This window comes from Coloeus monedula (assembly GCF_965178545.1).
Source record: "Coloeus monedula genome assembly, chromosome: 2".
Classification (NCBI taxonomy): domain Eukaryota; kingdom Metazoa; phylum Chordata; class Aves; order Passeriformes; family Corvidae; genus Coloeus; species Coloeus monedula.
The window spans coordinates 90,046,426-90,060,963 of NC_138782.1; the positions used below are offsets into that span (position 1 = coordinate 90,046,426).

General features: G+C 37.7%; 1 protein-coding gene across 4 annotated transcripts in view; it reads right to left on the bottom strand.

Annotated features, from left to right (window-relative positions):
• The window catches only part of LOC309570236 (stromal membrane-associated protein 1-like), a 122,062-nt gene that overhangs the window by 42,616 nt on the left and 64,908 nt on the right, over nucleotides 1-14,538 (bottom strand). For 3 of the 4 annotated variants that reach the window (XM_082276910.1, XM_082276909.1, XM_082276911.1), the window contains 2 exons: nucleotides 6,584-6,658; nucleotides 1,727-1,807 (listed from right to left, as the gene is read on the bottom strand). In XM_082276910.1, the coding sequence (XP_082133036.1) occupies nucleotides 1,727-1,807; nucleotides 6,584-6,658 (156 nt within the window). The remainder of the gene's footprint in view (nucleotides 1-1,726; nucleotides 1,808-6,583; nucleotides 6,659-14,538) is intronic. The other variant, XM_082276912.1, reaches the window with a different exon arrangement.

Sequence of the window (14,538 nt, forward strand, 5' to 3'; positions counted from 1 at the left end):
CATTTGAGCAGTCAATGCTGACATATTAATAACGAAATAAAATATGCTGCAGTACTTCAAACACTTTGCAGCTGTTTCAATAGCACTATTATCTAATACAGATATATTTACCAAATTTCACATTTTGTAGTACAAGCATTTAAAATCGAAATACTTCTTTTTATTTGCCTAATCATTAACTGGTAATCTAATGACTTTTCAAATGTAAATCTAATCAGTGGCATTAGAACTGTTTTTTTATTTCAAATAGTAGGATTATCCCCCAGCTGTAACTATGCTCTGGTGGCACTTCCCCTCACTTAACCAAGTATTCCCAGCCACATAATGAGGCTCATGCATCCTTACAAAGGGAAATCCTCTCTCTCCCAGACCAAAAGTAGATCTTTGGGCTCTAGAAAGTTAAGGTTTCCAAACCACAGCAATGTTTTTAACCTTTATAACTAAAGGATATTATTATAAGTACCAAAATAAAACATTTAACTTGGCTGGACACCCCTGTAAAGCTTCAGTAATCAACAATTCAAATGTTTTTATTGTCATCCATAAATTTACGTTAACCTCGTACAGTATCAGTAACAATAGCTCAGTCAAGCTTCACAAATTGTCATAATAAAATTTGCTTCTGCACTAACTCATTCCAAACTTGCTTTCTAATTTAAGAAAAATTATATTTGCATCAAGGAGGGGCTTCTTTTCCCCTCCAAATGTGCATATATATATTTGTATCTTGTTTTATTATGTAAAATGAAAAAACATCTATTTGAAAACTGAATTAGAAATAAATCTGCAATCACAGTCTGTGAACACACAACATTTTTCGTAATTGTAACACAGCACTATTGGGGAATAAACTGACAGATGGAGACTCCAATGCATTCTGCAGACTACACTGCAGACCTGAACATACTAATGGATTCACAAGATCTGAGAGATGACATCTGTATTAAAAGAAATTATTATATTTAATACTAGAATTACCCATTTCATTTTTGTTTAATATTAACTCTCTACAGAAGTGCACATGAAATTTTAATTGTACCCACATTGCTAAGGCTGCTCATTATGCTTTAACATAACTGTATAAAAAAGCACCTTACGTGGTTTGCTTGTTGTGTTTTGTGACATGATCTTAGTTGCAAATTTTCAAGTTACTTAGAGTTACTAATTAAACTCTATAGATTATACATTTATGTTTAAAATGGATTCATTTATGAAAGACAGTATTAGATGATAATACAAGACTCAATAACACTGACAATTTTCTGGGCAAGAATAGCAATGGTCCATGACCCTGAGGTTAGCTCAGCTGGTCAGAGCATGGTTCAATCCCCGTACAGGCCATTCACTTAGAGCTAGGCTTGATGATCCTTGCGGGTCCCTCTGGATCCTTGCAGGTCCCAACTCAAGACAATTCTGCAAACTTAAAATCCTTAATTAGGTTTATGGTCTGAGCCTAAACTTTAACTAAGCTTAACCCACTTCCCTCTTCCCCTAAACACATTCCTTCCTCATTGTATGGCCAACCAACTTTTGTATGCAAGCAACAGCACAAGTAGGATTCATGTGGATTAACCAGATTACAACTCATATACACATATACATTCATACTTCTGTGTGTGTATATAGATACACACACACACACACATTAATTTTTTCCCCAATCTCTGAACGTATCTAATACTATGTGCCACTTTTAAATAACTGGAAAAAAAGAAACTCTTCTTACCTTTTCAGCTGTTAACTGTTTTGATGGTTTTTCTGATTCTCTCTCTCTCTTTTTCTCGTCTTTCTTTTTTTCTTTTTCCTTCTGCAAAAAGAAAAAGCATTTTGCTACTACCCAATTTACAAACATATTGAATGTCTACAGTCATATAGAATATAAACAGAGATTTTGAGCTACTCCCTTTTAAATCAGTTGATGCTTCTATCTGCCCTGCTTCCAGAAGTGACTCATTTTGCTCAAATACTAATACTAAAAATATTGTGACTTTTAGATTCAATTCAAGAAATTCACTTTTTCACCTGCTCATCTGCTTAATAAGCAGAAGGAAAATAAATCAGCATTGCTTCTCTTAAGCTAAGCAGAGCAGAAGAGAAAAAAACATCTTCAAGTATCTCTGCTAACTCTGATCGCTTCTGTCTTGGAGGGTGGATGTCAGCTGTTTTGACCAAAGAACTACACTACGGTAAACTGCATGCAGCTTTCTGCAGAAAGGTACTGATTTTTAAAAGCTAATCTAGTAGTCTTAAAAAATACTCCTGAATGTAAAAAAGTTGCCTTTGGCCATATGACAGGCCAGCTGAGCAATGAGACATTATGTTGTTCCAGAAAGTGAAAATATAAAGATCCCTTTACTTTGAATGCATCATAATGACACTACAGAAATTTCCTTACTTCAGTTTTTAATGAATGAATGTGCCAAAACTACTGATCTGTCTGACTGAAGCAAAGCATAAAATATTCCTTAAGGAATAATGTGAAGAAGATACAGACTTTCTAGGCTAGCAATTGCTTTGACAAAGGCTTAGTCTGCCTGCATTTACCTTGTGCAACTACAGTGTAGTACTAGTGAGTGTACTTGAACACTAAATGGATGAAATAAGGGTTTACCATCTGTAATAAAGAGAATGAGACAGTAGCTCCTAAATGTTCTTTCAGCCATTAGACTTGTACCCCTTTGTTCAAAGCTTCAAAATGGCCTTGTTTCAGAAAACACTACTGTTTACAAGTTTCCCAATATTACAAGAAGGGTTCAGAGGTTAGATAACTGTCCGTGAAGCTCCAGTATTAAAAATAAAACAGTTTCTAGGTTACAGCTTGTGTCAGTAAGGAATGTTTGTGGTTTTTTTCTTTTCTTTTTTCAACATCCAGTATATATAATTTTAACATTTTTATAACATGGCATTTACTTAATATAGTTCTAACACTCAGGTGAAGGGGTTTTTTTGCTGGTAGGTATTTTTTTGTTTGTTTGGGGGTTTTTTGGAGGTGACTGGGCACAGGGGGATCGAAGTAACACATTTTTCAAAACTTCCAATAATCCATTTTCAAGCCCTTCACCATATTTACCAGATGTATTGGGGCTACTCAAGTCCTGACTAAACCATGTGAATTATTTCATCAGGCATTAACCTGAACACTCAGTTCCTAGAAAATTGAAACTATCACACCAAGCACCTGCTTACAAGCAACAGAAAGCAATGACCACAGTCATGAAACCCCAATAGGGGAATTTGGAACATCTATTTTGACAAAAAGAAACAGAGACCAATTTATATTTTACTGAACATTAGGAACACAGAAGTGAACACAGTAGTCTAAACTAGAGGCCCTGCCAATACTGTATCTCACCTGTGGTAGCACAAGGTGTTCAAGAAATGTTTATATGACTGGGACAAGTATAGAGCAGCATTTTATTTTGAGGTCACATTATAACCTGAGACTTGCAGCCTTACTGAACTAGGACTACCAATGCATAGCCATGCCTTTCTTCCATTACTGTTTCACTGACCCTAGTACCAACCTGCATTCTAACATACACACAAATTATACTGTCAGAGCAAAAACTGTTCTTTCATTCTCTGTTCCCACATCCCACTCCAACCTTCTCAAGCTGAATAATTTAAATTAACATAATCTCTTCTCCCATGGAAACTTAGACAACTGCATCAAAAGAAGCGTTACCAGCAGGTCAAGGGAAATTATTCTCTACTCAGCTCTCACAGACCCTTCCTCTGCGGTTGGGGTCCCCAACATCAGAAGGACATGGACTGGCTGCAGCCAGAGAAGGGCCACAAAAATGACAGGGGGCTGGAGCACCTCTCTCTGAAGACAGGATGAGAGACTTGGGGTTGTCTGAGTCTAGAGAAGAACGAAGACTCCGGGGCCACTTTATAGAAGTCTTCCAGTACTTAAAGGGGGCATCACGCACAACAGGTAAGGACTCTATAAGGATAGCGACAGGAGAAGGGGGAATGGCTTTAAACTGAAAGCGGGCAGGCTTAGATTAGATAGTAGGAAGAAATTCTTAACTGTGAGGGTGGTGAGGCACTGCAACAGGTTACCCAGGGAAGCTGTGGATTCCCCATCCCTGGAAGTGTTCAAGGCCAAGTTGGATGGGCCTTTGAGCAACCTGATCTAGTTGTTATAAACATATATTATAGTATTGGCTTCTCGCAAAGTATTAAGGTAGATATTATATAATGTTAGATTTTTGCTGTGTGGATGTAGTTTTCTCTCGTTTTAGCAAGAATGTTACCAAGTGTGAGCAAGTAAGATAACCTCCAAGCGAGCAGAGGATGAGGCCCGAGGAGCTGCTAATCAACACTTTGTCCAGAGAACAAAAGGGCCCAAAGGCTGCTCTGCCCGGAGAACGGGCGGCCAGGAGAGTCCGAGAGCCACTATCACCACTCTGCCAGGGGGACAAAGAGGCCCAAAGCTGCAATCAGCCCTGACTGTCTGGAGAATTAAGAGATCCACCCCACCATCGACTCTCACCTAGCGGGCCCAACCCCAAGAATCAAAAGAAATAAAACCGCAAGGCAGAAGACTACGCATGCTCTAAAAAGGCGGACCCAAGGAGTGGCCATGCAGAACAGTTCCTGGAAAAGTTTAAATATGAATAGAGAACAGACAGTAAAAATGGTATAAAAAAGACTCACCTCGAGCATCAGGTGTGCTCTTGGCAGAGCGCCAAGGCACCCGGCCGTTATCCCTTTGCTTTATTTTATGTGTCTCTTATTGTCTTTATATTAAACTCTTTAAATTCTAACAGGAGAGTGAACCTCGTTTTTCACATAGTGAAAGGTGTCCATGTCCATAGTAGGGTGTTAGAACTACATGATCGTTAAGGTCCTTTCCAACTCAAACCATTCTATGACTCTACAATTCTATGATTTGATTCCTCTCCTCCTGGGAAAGGTTGTCGGAAGCATCATGTAAGTACTCTTACTTTTCAATCACAGTATCTTAAATTTCCTTGAATATGTTTAAGTGAAAGCAGAGGTAGTTTTTGCATTTTTTCAGTGTGTCCTGATTTCCAGTTTGACTTCAACATTTTTTAAACAATATGTTTAACTCACTTCTGGAGTAAAAAGTATCTGAAACATTTATTTCTCAAGACTTCAAGAACAAGGAGGGTTTGCAGAAAGTTTCATATGGCAAAGACTCCGTAAAGGTGACCAAATATAAATGCTTCTTGTTGCCCTCAACAAATCTCTGAAAGCTTAATAGTGAATATATGAAGACCTAAAATAAACTGTTCTCCAGTGTTCCTGCCTCCACACCTCATAGAATCTACAAAACAGTCTTGATTCCCAGCAACTTTATTTTCATTCATTTAAATTTCATTGTGGACTTGAAAACCCTCAAGCCCTTCACTTTCACACTTCCTAATTTCAATATTCAAGCTTTCTGCCTCAGCTCCATTAGATAAAAATGAATTCAGACTAAATAAAAACATTTCTCAAATGTTGCATTCATGCCAGAACTTCAGCTCAAGTGTTTCATTACTTGCAAAAGCAGTCAAAAACCACTACGAAGACAATAAAATTTAATTGACTTTATAATAGTCTTAAATTCTAAGGAAAGATTATTAATTTTTTTCCAAGTTTCATTTCTTACAACATGGCATACTAGTTACAGAGAAAAACTTTCAAATGTGAATACACCAATAGAGGTGGATAAGAAAGTAAAGGCAAGTTTCATTGTTAGTGGCTGCTGCTACTCCTGGTAGAACTTAAAACATGTCAAATTCAACAAGGCTTGTGGTCTTCATCTACGACACTGTCATTTAAATTTTAATTAATGTTTAAATATAGCTGAACTAAAATAATTTATAACTTCTGTCCAAATTTTCTGTATTTAGAAGGGAAAAGCTTGATTTATGTTCAGACCATAAATTATTTCATATACTGCATAGTCTCAATTCACAGCGAAGTATCCAAAAGAGCCTAACACTGGGCATTCACATCTAAAAAATGCATTATTGTTGCAAATGGTGACATTTACTGAAAGTTGATATAAATTATGCCTCATCTACTACTTGCTTGTGTGTTACATTTTTCAAAGACCCGTCTAAACAGTAAATGTAATGTTAGCACACACACATATCCCAGCTAGAAGAAATATTAAAACCAGTATGAGTCAAATTAATTCTATATTTATCTCCAAGGAGGATGAACTAAATGCCTGGAACAATACTGATAATTTAGAATCCAGAACAAGCAAGTAATACAAAAAAAGATATCAAAAATTATTCCTGTTGAGACAGAACAGTATCACTCATGCCCATTAGCTAGGGATTAAGTGGGTTTTCCACAGTTTTGTTGACAATAAACCCTAGGAGAACCAGAATTTTGACATATAAACATCAAGAGGTAACAACCACACATGTACATTGCCCTGCTATATTGGCTTTTTTCATTTAGCTAGTCCAAGAAAAAAGGAGAGACGTATTTCAAGTGTGTGAAGTATTAACAGCAATTCAAACTCTTAAGTTACCTCAGTGAAATTACTCTACAGAGATGGAAACATTTGTGCAAAGCAGTAACCTGATAAGAGTTACACCCAAAACCAATATACCTCTGCTTTGCTCTTCTCAGCAGCAGCTTGCAGAGAAGGAGAAGATGCCAAAGGCTGAGCAGCATCAGATGATATCTGTACAAAACAGAGGAAAGAAATGAGAAAGAAAATAAGCAAGAACAGCTGGGAAGGGAGGCAGCAGAGGCCACTAAGAGACATGATTTTCATTCCTTTCTTTTTCAATAATCTTGGTGGTAGTGGTTACACAACATAGAAGAAACATAAAGAGGAGAAAAAGTTTGGGGATTTTTTCTGAGTACAATATTTAAAGGAAATGTTTCAGGTAGGAGAGTGTGACTTATAATGAGATTCACTAGAACAGAATATAAGAAAATGAACCTGGAAAGATCATATCAAAGGCCTAAGAAAAATAATTAGGTTTCAACCATTGTTCAATTTTTATCCAGTGTAACTACTGAAATATTAATGTCCTGAAGCATGAAGGCAGACTGTCCCAGAGGAGGGGGAGAGAAGAGAGTGCCTTTGTTCTTGTTCAGTGTAACAGAATATTTTTATTAACAGGAATGCAAAATAACTCTGAAAGTTATACATTAATTAAAGTTCTCATTAACTCTTCTCTAAGAGCACTCCAAGTACATAAAGAGCTTAGGGTTAATATAAAGCCACATCTTAGCAGCAGGTTGAAGGATCTCCCAGACAAGTGACACTTCTTTTCTACAAACTGATATGTAAAATTGCTATTAACACCACTAGACTTCCAGAATTATCCAAAAGGTGCGCATTATATATGCAACAGATACAGTTTGCTCAAAAAAACAGGATTTCTCCAAAGGCATTTTCATACATCTTCCAATCCAATTTTTTTATGCATAGCTGATCACTTTAATGGAAACATTATCTTTCTATTCCCCTTATTATAAAAATGCAACTGAAACACATTTTCCAAATATGTAGAAGATCTTCAGAGCTATAAAGCCGACACTTCTACACTGTTTTGTATCACTTCTATTATCTAGAAGGAAAATTCAGAAATAAATGAAGCTATAACAGAGTAGGTCATTATGTTGGACCAAAATAAGTAATTTAAATGACATGTTTTACTTAATTTAAAAAAAAGTAGCTTGCCCTAAATGGAAACTGAAAGCTAATAAAAAACCCAGTCATATCTTGTGTCTAAATACCCTATATTTCTCACAGAAAATCCAACCAGTCTCTTAACTTATACAGCTGGAATATTCATAGAATTCATATATTTAGTATTTTTACAAAGTCAGAAACTACACTTTTGCTGGAAGGTGGTGGAGAGCTGTAGGAAAAATTTAAAAAATAAATTTTACCTCCAGAAATATGAAACAGAATTCTCATTTCTAAATTTACAGTTTTAAAATCCTTGGGTTATTATCAGAGTTATGGATACACCTGCTGCAATGATGCAGTTTCTCAAACAGTAGCATTCCGTTGCTATAGGAACATTGGGACCCTGTTTACTCCAACTGCACCACACTGTAACCAAATAATGTCGGAAAAATGATTAGGTAACTACACAATATATTGAACTATGAACTATAACATCATGCTCCTTACTGCATTTTCAATTAGATAAAAATGTGTAAAATTCTCATAATGAATCATTTTAGGTATACTTTTAATTTGCTAAAGATACAGTGGGATTTTTGGTTTGGGCTTGGAGTTTTTTTCATTCTTTTGTATACTTCAGATTTTGGGAGAATTTAAGCTTGATAGTTCTCACAGGTGAACAGCAGGTAACAGCTACTTACCACACAGAACTAGGTAAGCAGAATTTCATTTGGGGGGCTAGGGGGAAAATCAGCATTACAGGTATTTGTCAATTTCCATCCTCCCATAATAGCTCTCAATCTTCAAATCCTCTTCATAAATTAAAATTATTATCTAACCTAGGAGAAGGCAATCCTATCCTGTGAAGGCCTGAAAGCAACTCTTATAGTTTTGCCAATCAAGTATTGGAATCACAGAACCAATGAAGAGGTGTTATGCAAGCTATAAGCAGGAGACAGAGTGAAAAGCAGTTGCTGTCTAGCCTGGGATATGGAACAGGATGTACAAGCTGAGAAATGCCCAAGCATAAGGTTTAAAGACAACCAGCAGCACTACAACCACATCAGGCAAAAAAGAGCACTTGAAAGCAACACTTCACATATGCAAATATTCAACTAAGCAAGAGAACAAAAGATGTATGACTGAAGCTAATCTTTAAGAGAAAACACATTACAATGTATAAAGAACAGATTAAGTTTATGTAATGAAAGCAACAGTACAAGGTTGAGCTGCTGAACAGCTTTATCACCACTGCATCATGTTGAATTTGTTATCTACCAGGCTGCACCAGATATGGAAAGCTGAATGAAAAAATCGAATCAAACTGAGTGGCTAGACAAAGCCAAACATGTAAATGTTGTCTAGGTAAAATTTTGTGAAGACTTTGATGTCATTTTCCAGAGCATTCTCCTGGAGGAACTTGCTGCTCTTGGCTTAGCCAGGTGCACTGTTTGATGGCTACAGACTGGCTGGGTTGCCAGGCCCAGAGGGCACTGGTGAATGGAGTCACACGACCAAAGAGTGGCCAGTCACTAGTGGGGGTCCGCAGGGCTCAGAGTTGGGTCCAGTCCTGTTTAATGTCTTTCCTTATCCAGGAACTGGATGAGGGGATGGAGTGCACCCTCATCCAGTTTACAGATGTAACCAAGCTGGGTAGCAGTGTTGATCTGCTGGAGGACAGGAAGGCTCCACAGAGGTATGTGGACAGGCTGCATAAATGGCCCGATGCCAACGGTACAAGGTTCAACATGGTGAAGTTCCAGGTCTTGCACTTGGGTCTCTTGGGGAAAAGTGACTGGAAAATTGCTCAGGGAAAAGGATCTGGCAATGCTGGTTGACAGCCACCTAAATTTCTCCATCAAAATTCAAAAAGCAATTTCCAACCCTATTCCAGAATCCAAGCGAAAAAGCCCATGCTGATCTACTCTGATAACACATTTGCACTATGCTCTGGAATGCTGCTAACTAAAGACATCTTTGATAATTGGCACCTTAAAGTACCAACACAACCTCTGTAACCAATCATACATACTGCTAGAAAACGAATGAAGTTGCGTGATTGTATGCATTATGAATGTATTGCAGAATGATAACTAACATATGAATACATAATTTTAATTTTTAACTTAGGAGTAGTTACATCTTCTAAATAAGAAATTAATTCAGAATTGCCTAAAACAAAGAATGGCGGCAAGGACCTGTTTCTTAAGTTTTCACATTTCTCATTTTTCCACAAAATTTTGGTCGTGTTTCAGACTAGAAGACTTGCTGTCATTTAATTTTTAGCAATTCTTGAATCTCTTTCCATTGTTTGTATTTTGTGACTCCTTTTTAGAAAGACGATACAGCAAAAAGAATCATTTTGCATAATGAAATTCAATACTGTCTTTAAAGCATCTGGTACCTTTAGTGCTGAGCAAGAAATTACATACACATGCAATAGTATTGCAAGACTTCAGTTTCACCTGTGCTCTGTGAGAAACCCTTTGGTGCACAAAAAAATGTAAGATCAGAAAAGAAAGAATCTGCAGATTTACAGTATTAGTCCAGTTCCCTGTCCCTTTTACATGTAAATGTGCTACCTGTCCCCATTTTCCTCCCTAAAACACTACCGTATGTTCTATTAAGTTATTACTTAGTAGTGGCACTACCCCAATACATGCTAAGTTAACAGTTTGTGTAAAAGCAACAATACAAACAGTAGTTGGCCCAATGTCTTGATGTAGTCTGTTGACCGCACTACTATTCCAAGTAAAAAAAGTAAGCTTTAAACAAGAACTAAATGAAGTTATCAAAAAACATAACATACAAAATCTCAGAATGATTTTACTTTAGTTTAGTTTGTACTAACATGTTTCTGATGGTACATAACAGTCAACAAACACTATCGGTCATTAAGGTGTAGGTACTAAATAAAGTTTTCACCTGCTTTTATTTGCAGTTTTTCCAAAATCCTGAGTTGATGCATGTCATTATTCAGCCTTTTATTAAAAAGGATTCAAGCTGAAGCTTTATAAACCTACACTAAGCTTCCATTTAAATATGAAATGCAGGGTGCATCATGCAGAAGATTCAAGACATTAAAAAATGAGCGCATTATCAAACCACTCAGGAAGTTCTCAGCTGAACCAAATACAGAAGTGCCCTCGAGTGGCCAGTTTACACACATACAATATGCAGGGAAATAACCTAAATGAAGAGGACTATTCTGCTTTCATTTGATAGGTTTTAAGTTCAGCTGCTACATATGTTTTTCTTATTTCAGCAGACTTTTGATTTTATTACTATATATTTGGAATGTTGACAACACTAAAATCAGTAATTTATCCTAAAGCAGTAGCAATTACAGACTGCTAGTAGATGGATATAAACACACTATCAATTGCTTGACATTTTTTAAAGAGGCCTATTCTTGAAATACTGAAAAGAGTATAAGAATACTAATGTACTATTAATAACACTTACCTATGAATATTTGGGAGTTCTTTAGGCTAACTCACAAGGCATTTTTTAAATACTAAAATGTCTCCCTGTGATGGTGGTTTTGGTTGGGGTAGAATTAATTTTCTTCACAGTGGCTAGTACAGGGCTGTGTTTTGGATTTGCCGAATGCAGGGTTGATTAATTACAGAGATGCTTTTATTATTGCTGAGCAGGGCTTTTCTGCTCTTCGTACAGCCACGCTGGCAAGGAAGTTGGGGCTACATGGGAGGCTGGGAGAAGACACAGCCTGGACAGGTAACCCCAACTGACCAAAGGGATATTCCAGACCATGTGACATCATGCTCCATGTATAAAGTGGGGGGAAGAAGGAGGAAGGGGGACATTTGGAGTGATGCCATTTGTCTTCCCAAATCACCATTACACATGATGGGGCCTTGGAGATGGCTGAACACCTGCCTGCCTGTGGGAAGCAGTGAATTAATTCCTTATTTTTCTTTGCTTGTGTGCATGGCTTTTGTTTTCCCTATTAAACTGTCTTTATCTCAACCCATAAATTTTCTGGCTTTTACCCTGTTCAATTCTCTTCCCAATCCTGCTGGTGGCAGAGCAAGCGAGCAGCTGTGTAGCCCTTGGCTGCTGACTAGGGTGAAACCACAACGCTCCCCTACTCAATGCTGTAACACTGGACACCGTAAGAAAGGTTCAGAGTCCCATGTTTCACAAAACAGAGCAGTAGGTGGCTATGAAAGCAGATAGTAGTGCTCTTCTATCAATATTGTGAACACACTCAGCACTCCGCCATCTCTTCAGAGTTACCATCCTAATTACAGAAACAGGCGAAGCTTATGCACAAGCCAGATGTTGCTGGGTCATAGCAACAAGATGTAGTTCTGAACATGTGCAGAGCTATTGACATTTGTAACATTTACATCAGAGATGCAATTATACACTGTTCTGAGAAATACAGATACATTTCATAGACTTGAGAACAAAATCTTTTTTTTCAACTCTAAGCACCTATTGTTGCCCACTATTTTTAGATTATTTATTGTCTCCTTTTAATAACCACCTATGTGAGATATTACAGAGTCACCATGGCTTAGTTAAATGTTGACACTGGATAAACGAAACAGATGCTTTTAATCTTACTGAATTGCCCTCCATTTCTCCTGTCCAGCCTAATATTTTCTGCATTCAGTAATTTATCCTAAAGCAGTAGCAATTACAGACTGCTAGTAGATGGATATAAACACACTATCAATTGCTTGACATTTTTTAAAGAGGCCTATTCTTGAAATACTGAAAAGTATTTGCTCCAGGGGAAATTGCTCCAGGGAAAATTGTCTTTAGAGAGAATTTCCCAGCACTTCAGAACACTATCTTCTTTTCCCCTAAGTGGCTTGTTCTGCTGCATGCAAGATCATTTACATTTTCATGATCCACTTTAAACTGGCAAGGTAGTCACTAGAGATTTCATCTTTGGCAAAGTTTTGTTTACTTGGACATAGCAACTTGTAGTTATATGGTCCAGCTGTGTGAAGTACTCCTCAAAATACTTATGGAAGTGGGGAAAATAAGACCCTGCATGTGGGAGCTGCTGGGAATGCAGCTGGCTTACTGAAAATCCAGTCCAGCCTCTCCAACTCCTTCATTATTCCATGACTCGGCAAACTGTTGCTGAAGGACAGTCACTAGTGGTACACCCAGGCACTGATACTGGGGCAAACACTATTTAACTTCTTCAGTAATGACCCAGGCAGTGGGACAGAGTACAGGTTTGCAAAGGGTACAAACCAAGGAGGAGCGGATCATGCATGGTACTGCCATTCAGAGCACCACTGACAGGATGGGCCATCAGGAACCACCTGACGTTCAAAGGAAAGGGCCAAGTCTTGCACCAGGGGAGGAATAACTCCATGCACCAGTATGGGCTCGGTATCAAGTGGAAAGAAAGCAGATTTGCAGAAAAGGACCTGGAAGTTCTGGTGGACAAGCTGGACATGACCTTGCATCATGGTCAAATCTGGGGTCACAAGTACAAGAGAGACAAGGGCACACTGAAACAAGTCCAGCAAAGACACACTAAGATGATTAAAGGACTGGAACACCTTTCAGACAAGGAAAGGCTTAGTGAGTTCAGATTGCTTAGCCTGGAGGAAAGAAAACCGGGGGTAGGGAATGAGCCGGAACAAAGATTAAGGCAGACAGACTGTTGCCTGTGACATTCAGAAACAGGACCAAGAGGTACCGAACACTAATTGAAACACAGGAAACTCCACCGAAACATGAGAAAAAATTTATTTCTTTTTTTAATGTGCAGGTAGTTGAATACTGGAACAGGTTGCTCAGAGAGGTCATGGAGTCTCCAGCCGTGGAGATACTCAAAACTCAATTGTACGTGAGACTCAACAACCTGTTCTAGACGGCCCTACTTGGAGCAGGGAGAACTGGATGATGTCCAAGGGTCGATTCCAACCCTAGCTATTCTGCAAATCTATAATTCAACTCATTCTAACAAAACTATCTTGAAAATAATTCCTATTGCTGCCTGCCTTGACTAGCTTCCATTGTGCTTCCTATTGATGCCTATCTTGACTAGCATATTTTAAAAACACTTCCTATCACTTGATTCCAAAGTTTTTCACAGACCGCAAAAAACCCCAGTAGGCTTATTGCACTTTTGGAAGGGGTAACTGGTAACCTCTCTCCACAACAATGGTGGAATGCTTCTGAATGCTGGCTACTATAAACTGAAATGTTCATGTGCCCTGTCATACCTCAATTTGTACATCTTAAGATGCCTACCTAACATACTTTAGTGCAGTAAATATATTATAGATTCAATCTCCTTTAAGGTAACTTTCTGAAAATTGTGCCATCACAACCTCTAAAGGCACATCACATTTTAGCTAGCTGCCTAAGTTCATACTTCTTAAATTACACACAATGTCTTAGGAAAACATGAAAAACGTAGACCCATTATTCTTTTTCTCCAGTGAGCTTAAGAGTTACTTGAAACGTCTGCTACATACATAATTCACACCCTTTCTTAAATACAGAAACTTTGTCTCCTATTCTCTAAACATTGTCAGGATGTGATAATATATTCCCACTTCATGTAGTAGAATAAATTGTACCATTTCATAGTTTTTGAGACTGAAAAGCGTTTGAAATTTACTTCAGCTGAATCACCATCCACCCTGAACAAGGCAATTCTCCTATATACTTATTTTTATTAAAAGCTGCAGAGATTGTTTATGATGATACCTACATAGCTAACCTTTATCCTCACTCAACACAGTAACCTCATCGCTTTTCCTCATTACTTGTATGGCATAAGGGTCATTGTATTAGATAAAAAAATAAACAATAGTTGAAGAAAGATTGTCTCTTTACAGGTTTTATTTTCCATGAAAGAGGAGGTGCCAAGTTTTTAAAAAAAAAGATTTGGAAAGTATGACTGCTTCAAACTT